Source organism: Chrysochloris asiatica, unplaced genomic scaffold (genome assembly GCF_000296735.1).
Source record: "Chrysochloris asiatica unplaced genomic scaffold, ChrAsi1.0 scaffold00004, whole genome shotgun sequence".
Classification (NCBI taxonomy): domain Eukaryota; kingdom Metazoa; phylum Chordata; class Mammalia; order Afrosoricida; family Chrysochloridae; genus Chrysochloris; species Chrysochloris asiatica.
This window is the reverse complement of record NW_006408522.1, coordinates 5847590-5861930: the sequence shown is the minus strand read 5'-3', so window position 1 is coordinate 5861930 and position 14341 is coordinate 5847590. Positions and strand designations below refer to the sequence as shown.

Here is a 14341-nt window from a genome sequence, read left to right as displayed (position 1 = left end):
GGGGGGGGGGGGGGGGGGAGGGGGGGAAGAGACTTGGAATTCCCTTTGGAAATGATCTCACAGTGAAGTTCATTATTAGTTCCTGTCTGACATGTCCCAAATGCTACATTGTTCCATTAAAACATTTTGCTTCCAATTGACTTGACCACCTTCTCCCCCAGTTCAAACCTGAGCATTTCTTCCCAGTTCTTGCTTCAAAATGATGTTAAAGACTTCAATAGCTCTTTTCTTTGAATGCAAACGCAAAGAAAGATCAAGTGTTTTTTGTTTGTTTGTTTTTTAGCTTGGTAGTCTACTCTTTTAGCTTAGAAAATGCACTTTGAATTTACTTCACAAATTAATAGCTTAGCAGCTAGCAGATAGGAAATCATACATAAAATTAATTTAGTTAGATATTGAGCTTATATATACAGCCTGAATCCTATATATTGTATCTGTCTGTAATGTTTCCCCCATTGTTATTTTTAAACCCTCATTGCATGAAGAAAGCATCTTTGCTCAGTTAATTTTTGATTTTTCACAATTTTAGTCCTGGAATTGAGTGTTTTTTCAATTCTAGTACTTTTGGAAAATGTTAACTGCATATCTTAATTGTGGCTGTTGTGGTTTTGAAATCTCTAGGATTTGGGGAACCTGAAAATACTTTGTACAGATTAACATTTTTTTAAAAAAAGAAGAAAAGTAGAAGCACTTAAATTCTACACTTGAAGAGACAGATTCCTCTCCTAGATTTTGAGAGGTGAGAATTATAATGCAATAAAATTTATTTAGCTGTGTTCTCCAGTTGTCTCATAGCGCTCTACAACCTAAATAAATCTGCAAGGTCATATGCCAATGAAAAGACCTGACAAGCGCTCAAAAAGTGGAGAGATTAATGTTCTTAATAGCAAGCAGCAAAGAATTCTTCTCTAAGTATATTGTGGAAGAATCAATTGGAAAATTTCTAGACTCTGCAGGTGGGCTGTTTCCAATTACAAACAATCTTAAATTGAGAAATTCAACATAGTTTCAGAGAAATAAGACTAAATGGATTAAGCAGATAATGAAAGTAGCCTGAAGTTGGACCTCCATTTTTCATAGCAATTGGTTAATTTTCTGTTACCATTTATGGCTAGGTGTGGATTGCCAAGTATTCTGATTTCCCAGTGATTTTAAACCATGTATCTGAAGAGAACTCTTAAATTGAACATTCTTTTAGCTACGAAAAATAATTTATCAATCGTATATTTAGTTATATATTCTGTTGGTCCTCATGCCACCATTGCACCTGAGTTCTTTATGAATTTTTAAGATTGTTGTTAGGAATCTGGAGCATATCTATGTAATGAGATACTTCCATTTGAGATGTAGGTTAAAGTGTCTAGTTAAAATCAGAAATTAGATAGTGGAAATAATTTATTTTTGTGCTAGTCACCTCAGACAAAATTGTTAATTTCTGATTGATGTATTTAGGTATTAGCCAAAACATTACTAGCCTATGTCAGTGGTAATCACACTTATTTCTGACAGATACACTAACCTTTACCAATAAAGATCCTGTACATTTAGACATTACCGTTTTGTGGTGAAATTAATTGTATGTACTTTACATAGTTAGCTGATTCAGAGTAGAAAGTGGTGGTGGTGGTTATGTGTCGTGGAGTTAGTCCCAACTCATAGTGACCCCGTACAGGGTTTCCGAGGCTGTAAATCTTTACAGAAGCAGAACCTCATCTCGCTCCTGGGGAACAGTTGGTAGTTTCAAACTGCTGGCCTTCAGGTTACCAGCCTGACTCATAACCACTGCGCTACCAGAGCTCCTTGAAAGTGATAATGCCCTTTATTAATACTGTTGTTTAGTATTGCTTTTTCTTTGATTCTGAAAGTATTCCCCATCATAAATGTTGCTTTTTTTTTTTAATGGTGTACACTACTTCAACAACAGTGCTATAGACTTTTATATAAGCATAGAAAATTAATCTAGTTAGATATTGAACTTATATAATACTGTGGTGTGTACTTTTTAAAGTTAAATATTGGTATTTTCTGATTTATGCAATAACATGTTACATTGAAATATGTGATTAATATGACCAATTTCTAAGTAATTGTATTGTTTGGATTCTGAATAAATTGTAGTTAAGCATCAGACTGCAAAGTTGTTTGAACTGCCAGGTCAGTAGTTCAAGCTCACCAGCTGCTCCTTGGAAATCCTATACAGGGTGGCTATGGGTCAGAATTGACTCGATGGCTCTTAACAACAACCATATAAAAGAGAATACTAATAAAAAATAGATAACATTTAATCATTTATTATATACCTTGGATTGTTTAATTTAATCACTCAATTACCCATGAAATACAGGTACTATTATCTCCATTTTACAGATGAGGAAAATGAAGCACAGAGAGGTTAGATAACTCATCCAAACTCACATGGCTAGGTTGTGACAAAGTCTACTTTTGATCTCGATTCTAGTTTTTGAGCTTATACTCTTTTAATTACTATTTTATTTTAGTCCACTTTTTAGATAGAGGACCCATACATACCCAAATGTTAATTGTATTTACTGCTTTGAGTATAATGGGTAAAGAACACAATCAGACTCTGAGCTCATCCTTCCCACTCTCCACCACTAACCCTTCTTTCCCCAAGGTAAGTGTTTCTTTTGGTGCCAATAAGGTGTCTCATGATGAAAATGTCATCTGAACTCTCTGAACCAGCTTGTTTTGGTACTATTTAACCAACATTTATTTTGACTGTTCTGACTTTTCAAGTCAGCCTTGTCTTCTACACATTTTTTGCCTTATATCTAGAATTGGGGAGATTTTTGTCTTATAAGGGTCTTTACAGTGTTATACATTGTTTAGGTGAAGATCAATTTGATTGCCTACCATATGCATATGAACCGTCATTTTGCTTGTTGTAAGACAATGATTTAATAAGTCAGAGTCAGTCTTCTATTATCTTTGTCCAAGCATAAAATGATTTGTATTTTGTGAACTGGTTATTGTGATTATTTTGTTCAAATAAAAGATTTGAAGCTATATTAATAAGAGGTGAACGATGATCTTGTTTTCATATCTGACCCTCACATTTATGTTAAGCAGCAACCTGAGTAGAGCATGTGATTCTGTGGGAAGTAGTTAAGTAATTTTGTTTACAAAGCTTACATTTGGTAACAGCCCTAGAAAATGCTTATAAAAAAAGAAAAAAGCTGTAACAAAAGCTTCAGCAAAGTATAAGTGGTAACATCAAGGGTCCTGAAGCTAATTTGCATAGATAATGCCTTTCCCTGCCTGACCCTAGTCTTGTGTATAATTAAGAGTTGACTATAATAGTTGATTGCAAAAATAGCACATTTTAAGTATTCAGCTTAAGAAATCATTAAATGATTGACTGCTCTTATAAGAGTATTGTTTCTCATTCTGATTTGATTAACATGTAATTTTCCAACTATATTAACTTCCAAACAATATTTAGATTAAAATAAATTTTCATTTGGTCTTTGTAAGGTATGTGAATGGCCATGCAAAAAAACATTATGAAGATGCGCAAGTACCCTTAATCAACCATAAAAAATCAGAAAAACAAGATAAAGCTCAGCACACAGTGTGTATGGATTGCAGTAGCTACAGTACATACTGGTAAGTTAATGTTTTTTTAGAAATGATATTTCTTACTATGTATATGTAAGTGTTCTCTTGTTTCCTTCCCTCCACCCCCACACCAGTTCTATGCTGCTGTGTTACCCCTTTCAGCCCTGCTAGGATTCACAGGGGACTGGAGCCCTCAGGACCGCCTGTGCGTATTCATCCCCATTTTACTTTGCATTGTTCCTTTCAACTTGTAGGCCTCCTCTTCTCTCTCACTCCCTGCTTCTTGTCTATCCCAGTAAGCTTTAGGGAGAAGAGAGAAAAATCTGTTTCTTTTGTTATCATTCATTACTTTCATTTTTTGTTTTCTTTTTAGTGAAGGGATGGTATGATAAAAGCCACCCGAAGCCCTACCCTAGTTAACGTTTTGTCATATTAGCTTTAAAATATTCACTTCTTTATTTTTCAAAAATTGTTTTAACAGCCTTCCTTCTCTCAGTACAGCTTTATTCTCTTTTTCCTTGGAGGTAAATGTCAAAAATGTCCTGTGTAGCCTTTTAGTCTATTTTTCAAAAAGTATCTAATTCTTTATGAGGAGGTTGGAGGCTCTGTTCTCTCTTTGTAGTATAATATGCATGTCTGTTTCATAAAAATGACAATAGAGTAGCTATCTCTTTTTGTGACTACTTAGAACTAGCCTAGATTATTTAGCCTACAAGAGATATTTAACAATCATATCCATTTATGTGAAGTACATTACTTTCCTTGGCTAGTAAATTTGTTTTAATCAGTTTGCTTTGTGTTCAAGAGGTTGTTGGTATTGAAGAGAGAAAAATTTTACATTGAAAGGGGAATGTTCTTTTCCCCAACCATACAGCCCAGTATCAGCTGGCAATGGGGATCTGAAGTCCCAGTTTTATTTTGAATAACACTTTCTATTCATCCTTTTTATATTACCCTTAGCTGATAATTGTGTAAGTAGTTTTCTAGGTCTTTTACATTTTTGCAGGTTTAACATTACTAAATTTTAGCTATTAAAATATCTTGCTGTTTAGGTGCGGTGTAGTCAAATCCAACTCATAGCAACCCTGCAGAGGGTTTTCAAGGAACGGATGGTGGATTTGAACTGCTGACCTTTTTTCAAACCGATATTGCAATCGAGTGCTTATCCTACAGTGCCATACTAGGACTCCTAAAATATTTTAAGGTTTAATTATTTAGATCACTACTATTTCAGTGATCCTTTTTGTGAAATAAGGTGTCTGGGCCTAGAAGGAGAGATAAGCTAGAGAGATGGTGAAGATTTCAATAAAAATGACCATCTTCCCAAGATTTGCATATAAAGGGCTAATATTCATTTTGTTGTTGTTATTTGCTGTTATGAAACACTCTTTCCTTCAAAAATTAAGCATTAGCCTGGCTGTTGAAGTATTTTCATTTTCATTTTCTTCAGGAAACTTACATACAAGGAAGAAAACATAGCTACCTAATTTACAGAGCCATGTGTTTTTGTGTGGTTGTGTTTGACTTTAGACAACAGAAGTTAAGATCATTCATGAAGCATCTCACAGTCATTGGTTTATAGATAGATAGATAGATAGATAGATAGATAGATAGATAGATCATGCCCACCTATACATAAAAAATGCTGAACATTCACTCTTAGTTTTTTGTGTTTTTCTTTTTTACTTTATTTTGAAATTTTCTTGATTTTCAATTAGCAGTGTGTATTAATTGCTTAATATAAAGTTTGGAAATATAAACCTCTTTGTGCTATAAATTTGCAGCAGGTTTTCTTTCTACTAATAAGATTGTAAGGAAATAGTAACTTGTTTTTTTGAACATTTTATTGTGCTTTAGTTACAAGTTTATGTAGCAAATTTGTTTTTCCAATCAGTAGTTCGTATGCAAATAGTTCTATGACATTGGTTGCAGTCTCTGCAATATGTCAGCACTTCCCCTGCTTCCTTTCTGGGTCCCTCTTTCCATTCATCAGATTTCCCTGTCCCCTTTCTGTCTTCTCAGCTTTGGCTTTGGGCAAACGTTGCCCTGTTGTTCAGTTGATTGTTTTGAGGAGCACATTTTTCTGTTGTTTCATAGTCTTGTATATTATTTGGTTGAAAGGTAACCTCCAAGCATACCTTCACTTAAGAGCTAGAAGGTTTTCTAAGGGCAGTAGTTTGGGGTCCCTCTAGTCTCTTTCTGACCAGAACAGTAAGATTTTGAGGAGATTTTAAGAATAGTGGAGTGGAATTATATTCATAGGTTTCCTTACACATATAGGTGGTTATATACTTTAACGTCTTTATATATTACATTTTGAGGTAACCGTCTTATTAAAAATAGAAATTGGAATTTAATTAGATTTATATTGGTATAGTGTGCATGCCACTTCATGACTGAATTAGAATTAAATGGCAGATCTTAAACCTTGGGAAATATATGCCATGGCGGAGGCTTCTTGGCCACTTGCCAGGCTTTTGTGTGAAGTTATACAGAGCTGCAAGTGTGCAGACACCGAAGCTTTGAAATGCAGGAAGGGAGCTGCAGCTGGTCACAGCATCATCTCATTTATGGGTTCTAGAGAAAAATGCCAAGGAATCACCCTGATTACACTCAATGCCAAAAAGGAAGCTCTGGTATTTCCAAGCTGATACAGCTGTAGATTTCCTCTTTCTGTATGTTGTGTGTGTGTTATTTTCCAATGCACTTTCGCTATTTCACTTCAGTGTATACGTTTTCTTTGTACATAAACATCTTGTAATTGAACTAAATTATTTGCTTCTGATAAATGAACAAAATATGAATGTATTGTGTTTAATCTACTTGATTATGAATTACTATGTTTGTAGTTGAAATACTCTGGCATTTGTTGTTGTTGTTAAGTGCCGTTGAGTCGGTTTTGACCCATAGCAACCCTGTACAAGGTTTCCGAGGCTGTAAATCTTTAAGGGAGCAGAAAGCCTCATCTTTCTCCCGCAGAGCAGCTGGTAGTTTCAAACTGCTGACCTTGCGGTTTGCAGCCTGATTCGTAACCACTATGTTACCAGAGCTCCTTTAAAGCCCTGTTCCCAGTGTGTTCTGTTTTCTAAAGAAGTTGTAACATACTCTTAAGACTTAATTTTTTTATCTTTATTTTCTCTTTTCCAAGAATTCTGCTCTACCCTATCTCTGCATGTCCTTTATGAAATTACCAGCTATCTCCACCACCTCCCTCCCCTCAGCTCCAATTGTAGCTGGAGGTGATCAGTCTTGAGCTCATAGTTGTTGTTTTTGTTAACTGCCATCTAGTCAGTTCTAACTCAAATACCAATCCTGTATAGGGTTTCCAAGGAGTGACTAATAGATTTGAACTGCTGATCTTGTGGTTAACAGTCCAGTGGTTGCTTGTAATTTCCCATGGCATACTTTATTATTGGTAAAGATTTTGGGGGGCTACGGGAGCCATATCGCAGATCTTCACATATGCTGTAATAGTCACTGTCTTATGCAAAGTAGACAATATATGTTTGAAAGATTGAATTTTGTTAATTCCAGAAATTGGGAAGTTTATATCAAATTAATAATTTGGTGTTTTCTGACCATCTTGGAAGACTAAAAAGCCATAGAACATTTTTCCTGAAGAATTAAATCATAGTATTGTTTCTGGGTGCCATCAAGTCAGTTTAACTCATGACACCCCATGTGACAGAATAGAACTGTTCTATGGTGTCATCTTTACAGAGATGGATCTCTAGGTCTTTCTTCTGTAGAGCTACTGGGTGGATTCACACCAATGTTTTGGTTAGCATCTCAGTGCTTATGTGTTTGAACCACCAGGGTTCCTTAATCATGGCATTAGTTGCTGTTGTTAGGTGCCATTGAGTCGGATCGAACTCAGAGCAACCTCTTATGCACAACAGAAGGAAATGCTGTCCACTGTGCACTATATTCACAATCGTTAAACTTGAGCCCACTGCTGCTGCCTATGTGCCATTCCATCTCATTGGGGTCTTCTTCTTTATCACTGACCCTCCATTTTACAAAGCGTGATGTGCTTTTCCCGGGACTAGCCCCTTTTGATAATATATTCGAAGTATGAGAGACAAAGTTTTGCCATTCTGGATTCTAAGGAGCATTGTGGCTGTACCTCTTCCATCACAGATGTGTTTGTTCTTCTGACAGTCCATGATACTTTTTTTTTTCCCTTTTTCTTTAGGTTTTTATTGTGGATTGAGTGAAAGTTTACAGGGCAGATCATCAGTTTTACATTCAACAAATCATACACCTTGTTTCATCACAATGTTTATATTCCCGTCTGTGTACTATCAGTTAACAGTATTTCTCTCTATTCACTTTAGCTCTTTAAAACAAAACAAAACAAAACAAAAAAATCACTTACGCATACATAATAATTTATACCACCAAAGGGCACATTCTACAGGTCTGCCTCATGGCCACCAGCTCTTAGTCCCTCTCTTCCCCTGAATCTAGAGTCCTCAGCCGCTCCGCCTCTGCATGTCCCCATTTCTGGTGTCGCTGCTTCTCTGGATAAGGTCCCACATTCTGCTTGTGCTCTTATCCCTTGATGGTCCTAAGGTCCTTTGTTTCTGGACTGTACGATTAACTGCTCCCCCATTTTTGTTATGAAACTTCTACCTTTACAATTGTGACAGTCGCAAATTAGTCGTGATAACAGTTACTCACTATTGAATCATAATAATCTTATCCCCATCTCTTTTAACCAGACCTATCTAGAGAAGATGACAACTATTCAGAGGGGACTCTTTCTTCCCCCATACACTCTTAAATTAAACTCCCTCTTGAAACCTTGTAAGCCAGCCACTTCGTGCCTTTATTGCCCCTTCATTTTAGGTAGCCAGTGTCTTAAGTTGCCCATCCCTCTATACTCTGTCACGTACAGATACACAATGTGTGCATTGATACTTTATGTGAAGACTCCGTCCCTCTTCATTGGTATTTAGAGTTACTGCTTCCGTGAGTATAGGTCAAGTTCATCAAATTGTAGCAATTTATCCTTGTTTCGTTTATTGAAAATTGTTTTTTTGTTTTTTTTAAATCTTCCTCTAGTGGAGTTCTGATTATCAAGCCATCGAGGCTAGGTCACATGGGTACTACCTGCAAATTTGTGTGTTCTTGTGCATCTCCCCTCACTTCATATTAGCTGGATGCTTCACTCTCAGCTCTAGCCCTCTGTGGCTATGACCTTGTTCATGGGCTCAGATGTCCCCAGGTCTCACCACACCTTGGACCAGCAGCCCTTTCTCTTCTCTCTCTCATCTCCAGGTCAACAGGAGTCAATGGACCATGGTTGAACGCAGCCCTTTTTTTCATTGCTGCCCTTCTTCCACTCACCAGTAGATCAGTATGCTCGCCAGCATGCTTACATGCCTTCTCATGTGTTCCCTTTGAGTTTCAGTCTTAGAGGGGGGTTTGTCCTGAAGGAACTTGATTGTTTGCCTTGAAGGCTTCCCAGTGAACAGCTTGCTTATTCTCGCAGTAGTGAGTCATACTGTCATTTTTGCTTTGGTTTTTTCCTGATGATCTTTCTTTGAAGATGTGTCCTCTTTCACGTTGCTCTAGCTGTTCCGGAATGGTCTGCTTGTCCTTTCTATTGGGAATGTCCCACCTCAGAAGGTTCTGGATGGGACTCAGGATTCCACCTAAGGTCCTAAACTCTGCAAAGGCTCCGCAAGAGCCCTGTTTCACTGGGCAAGTTCTAGAACCCCCTTTAGGTATTCATTCCAATCAGTTATAGGCTTACAAGTTTTCTGTAATCATGTTTCCCGACATTCATTTCTATCCCACTCAAGTGTCTATTTTACAATAGTAGACAAGGGAAACCAATATTCATAAGATAGTCAAGCATCTTAGTATTATTTCCCCTCTTCAAACTATGCCTAGATCCCTGTAGAGCACAGAGCTTTGTTGTTCTAAGATTAAGTATGCATCACTATTTACCTCTGTCCCACTTAGCCCATACAAACCTGTCTCAGTGTTCCCCTATCTACCTTGTTCTTCCACCTCCTCGCCCTTCTTGTATTGCCCTCCCCAACACCCAATCTATGATTTGTTTGCCTTTACCCTGTGCTCTACTGTTACCTCCGTCCACCTCCCCAAAATCCCCCCACACCAACCCCACTGTTGTGATTGCCTTATATTCCTTTAACTTTTCTCTCCATTTAAGACAGTGTATTTTATCCTGTAATTTACCTGATCTTTCTACCACCTAGATCTTCGTTCCTCTGTGTTTATCTTCTTTTGCATTGTAATTGTTTTGATCACAGACTGACCTACTAGATCCTCTGAATTTGTTCTTATAGTTTTATTCTGTTCTTGACTCTTCCATTTGTCAATTGACTTACGGGTGATGCTGCCACGTATGTCAATCTCTGGTTGTTGTCTGTTCTTGTTGGTTCTCTGTCCACAGAACTCCCTTTAGGATGTTTTCCACCTCAGGGTTGGCTTTGGCAAAATCCCTTAGCTCCTGTTTATACTGGAATCTTTTGATTACACAGTCGTACTTGGTCCACAGTTTTTTTCTTTCAGGGTTTTATATATGTACCCCATTGCCTTCTTGCCTGCATTATTTCTCTTGAGAAATCCGAGCTTAGTCTGATTTGCTTGCCTTTGTATGTTATACTTCTCTTTTCCCTAGCTGCCTTCAGGATCCTGTCCTTTGATTTTAGAGAGCTTGATTATTATATGTCTTGGTGTTTTTCTTTTAGGGTCTATCCTTCCTGGGGTTCATTGAGTTTCTTGAATGCTTATCTTTTTGGATGTTAGGGAAATTTTCTTCTATAAGCTCTTCAACTATCTCTTCTGTGGACTTGTGTAATTCTTCCTCTTCTGGAATGCAGATAATTCTTAAAGTTATTCCTCTTCATGTTGTTCAACATGAATATTAGACCTTCTTCAGATTTTTTATCCTTTTTCCTGTTTGTTCTTCTATCTTAGCAATATTGAGAGATTTATCTTCCAGCTCACTAGTTCTGGCTTCCATCTCTTCAGTTCTACTCCTTTGCCCTTTCAATGTATTGTCCATTTCTGATATTCTGTTATTAATCAGTTGGATATCTTTCTGTAGGTTTTGAATTGTTTCCAATGTTGTATCTGTCTTATTTGATTGTTCCTGTTGTGCTTTCCTGATTTCTTCCTTATTTTTCTCAATGTCATTGTAAAGTGTTTTGATGCATTTTATAATCATTTTTCTGAATTCCTTCTCAAGCATTACCAAAGCCTGCCCTCCTTCCAGTATGGAGTGTAGGCCTACCTCCAGTTCATTTGTCTCCATCACTTTATCTTGTTTCTGGACATGTGCTGATATGGTCATCTGTTTCTGTTTTTTGGGCATAGTCGGTGGTTAGTTGTGGCCTTAAAACTTAGATGGGTGGGTGTTTTTGTGTTTCCTGATTGCCTTCAGGTAGATGTGATCAGGAGATGGGCTTCCCTTTTCACTTTTCTTCCTTAATCTCCGTGGTTCTGTCAGGCCTCTGTGGCTTCTCTGATCCTTCCCCCATTCGGTCCTGCCCAAGATGGCTGCTGAGGTTGCAACTGAGTGTCTTGGATTGAAAGCACTGTATTTCTTTCTTCTGCTGCAAATTCCACTGGCTATAAGCCTTCCAACTTTGTAAATATTCCTTTTTAAGTGTTTCAGAGTACTGGGACCATCCCCTGAGCCTGCTTGGTTGCTGACGGAGCTCCTCACTGCACTTCCACCCTATCTGCCATCTTGTTTGTTCTCTCCCCATGGTACTTTTAATAATCTCCTCCAACACCATAACCCAAATGCATCAATTCTTCTGTCTTTCTTATTAATCGTCCGCTTTCACATATATATGAGGCTATTGAAAATACCATGGTTTGGGTCAGGTGCTCCCTAGTCCTCAAACTGACATCTTTGCTCTTCAAAACTTTAAAGAGGCCTTGTGTACCAGATTTGCCTAATGGAATATAATGGTTGATTTCTTGACTGCTATTTCCATGTGTGTTGATAGTGTATCCAAGCAAAATGAAGTCTTTGACAACTTCCATCTTTTCTTTATTTACTGTGATGCTATTTATTTGGTCCATTAGTGAGGATTTTTGTTTTCTTCACGTTGAGCTGCAAACCATACTGAAGACTGGTCTTTGATCTTCATCAGTAGGTATTTTAAATCTGTTTCACTCTCAGCGAGCAAGTGTGTATCATTCTTTCAGCATATCACAGGTTGTTAGTGAGCTTCCAGTCCTGCTGATGTGTTCTTCGTATAAGCCAGTTTCTTGGATTATGTGCTCAGCATACAGATGAATAAGTATGGTGAAAGAATACAACCCTGACACACACCATTCTTGATTTTAAACTATTCAGTATCCCCTTGTTCTGTTTGAATAACTGCCTCATGGTCTATATACAGGTTCCTCATTAGCACAATTAAGTGTTCCGGGATACGCATTCTTCCATAGTTTATCATGATCCACACAATTGAAATCATTTGCATAGTCCATAAACCACAGATAAACATCTTTCTGGTATTCTCTGCTTTTAGCCAAGATCCAGCAATGATATCCCGCATTCCACATCCTCATAAGAATCTGGTTTGAACCTCTGACAGTTCCCTGTCAATGTACTGTTGCAGGCATTTTTAAATTATTTCTAGAAAAATTTTACTTGCATGTGATATTAATGATATTGTCTGATTTCCACATTGTTGGGTTGCTTCTTTTTAGAATCAACACAAATGTGAATCTCTTCCAATGAGTTGGCCAGATAATTGTTTTACAAATTTCTTGGCATAGATGAGTGAGAAGCATGACATAGGTGAGCTATTTTATTTCTTTCCCAACAGGAATACCCTCAGTTCTGATATAAACAGGATATCTAGAAGAAGCACATATCAACCAAACAAAACAACATAGAATGGGACACTATTCCAAAACAATGCCAAAAAGAAGAAGTTTGATTGGACATGAGCGTTTTCCTTTAGGGACTAAATCATATTGACATGATACCAAGTTAGAGATAAATGAAGATTTAAATAAAATGAAAATCTTCCCAAGATTTGCATACAAGGGCTGGTGTTCAGTCTGTTTAATTTCCTTCCCTTCAGCCCTCACTTCCTTCCCCCAACCAATACAAATGGCATTGTGTATTGTATGCATTATTGCTATTGAAGAGAAAGAAAGGTTAAAATTAGGAACTTTCATTTGATTTCTTACTTAGACACTTGGAAGTAGTAGATTTAAAATGCTGGGCAGACCATCTTTTTACGTTTGACAGAGTCTTGTCAAATTACTATAGTAATTGAATTTTTGAGAATGTGAAAGTGTTAAAGGGGTATTAAAACTAAAACGCTGGAATTTCCCTTTTCCAGCAGGTAGTGTTTAAAAGCATTCCTTCACACAAAGAAATATTAATGAAATATGAAAAATTCATTTGTGTAGAAAAAAGATTTGCATTTCAGATTTTAAACACTTGTAATAAGCAGTTTAATTAAAATTAATTAAAAAATCTTCTTTATGGGTTTAAATTGATACTGAATCATGTTCAAAGGCAGTTGTATTAAAAAAGAAAGGAAAATCTCTGCTTATATTTACAAACTATTTGGACAGAATTTTCAGTGTTCTAAAATTTAGGGAGTAGGAAGGCTTTTATTTATGAAAAAATAGTATTTTAACTTTAAAAAGAAACTTTCTAACAGGTGGTCTAAAAAAATAAAGGCTGTGGTGTTTTTCTGCTTTTAACAAAAAGTGTGGGGCTGCTCAGCAGGTATTCTTCTAACTTTCCATAATTGACTTATTTGATAGTAGCACATCAGGAATTACTAACAAATAATTTTTAAAATGAAGTTGTTTCCTAAAAGATTTTTTTTTTATATTTCATTGTGAATGATGTGATAGTTTACATGGGAGAACATTAGTTTTACATTCATTCTATTGTATATCTTTTCATTGCCATGGTTACAATCCCCCCCATGCATCATCAACCAACTGAAGGGTATACACTACAAGCCTGCCCCCCCCGGTCGTCAGCACACAGCCCCTCTCCCTCTCTGTGTCTAATGCCCTCAGCTGCTCCATCTCTCTATGTCATCGTCTCTGCCTCCGTCTCAGGCATCACTGCTCTGGGTAGGATCCCTCTCGCCGCTCTTTTCCCTTGATGGTCCCAGGGACCTCCACTCCTAGACTGAAAAGTTAATCACTCCCCTTATTGCTATAAAACGTCTACCGTTACATTTCCAACCCTCACAATCAGTCCTGATAACAATTATTCACTGTTGTATTACAAGAGACCTATCCACATTTCATTTTATTAGCCCCGCCTAGACAGATTGGATACTACTCAGTGGAGATTCTACCTTCCTCCACACCCTCTAGATCTAGGTTCCCTCTTGAAAGCTTGTAAGCCATTCCCTTCTTGCCTTGTAGGCCCCCCCACCCCATTTTGGGTAGCCAATGTCCAAGTTGCCCATCCCTGTCTACTCTGTGTTTGGAGGGGGTGGAAATGATCCTCACTGTAAAGATTTGTTCCCTCTTTTAAGCTACTGCATCCATAGTTGTAGGTCAAGTTGATCAAATTATATAAGATTACTCTTTTTTTCCTCTTCTTTCTTTTTCTAGTTGAGCTCTGATCATCTAGTCATTGAAGCCAGGTCAAGTGGGTATTATCTGCATGTGTGGGGTGTTCTTGTGCATGTGCCCTCTCTTCTTATCATCTGGATGCCTCACTCTCCACTCTAGTCCTCTGTGGCTATGTCACTGACTCTGGGCCCAAGAGTCCCCAGGT

General features: G+C 37.3%; 1 protein-coding gene across 3 annotated transcripts in view; it reads left to right on the top strand.

Moving 5' to 3' along the window:
* The window catches only part of USP3 (ubiquitin specific peptidase 3), a 143009-nt gene that overhangs the window by 43263 nt on the left and 85405 nt on the right, over positions 1–14341 (top strand). For 2 of the 3 annotated variants that reach the window (XM_006831554.1, XM_006831553.1), the window contains one exon: positions 3496–3627. The exons of the other annotated variant lie outside the window; for it this stretch is intronic. In XM_006831554.1, the coding sequence (XP_006831617.1) occupies positions 3496–3627 (132 nt within the window). The remainder of the gene's footprint in view (positions 1–3495; positions 3628–14341) is intronic. 3 annotated transcript variants of the gene reach the window in all.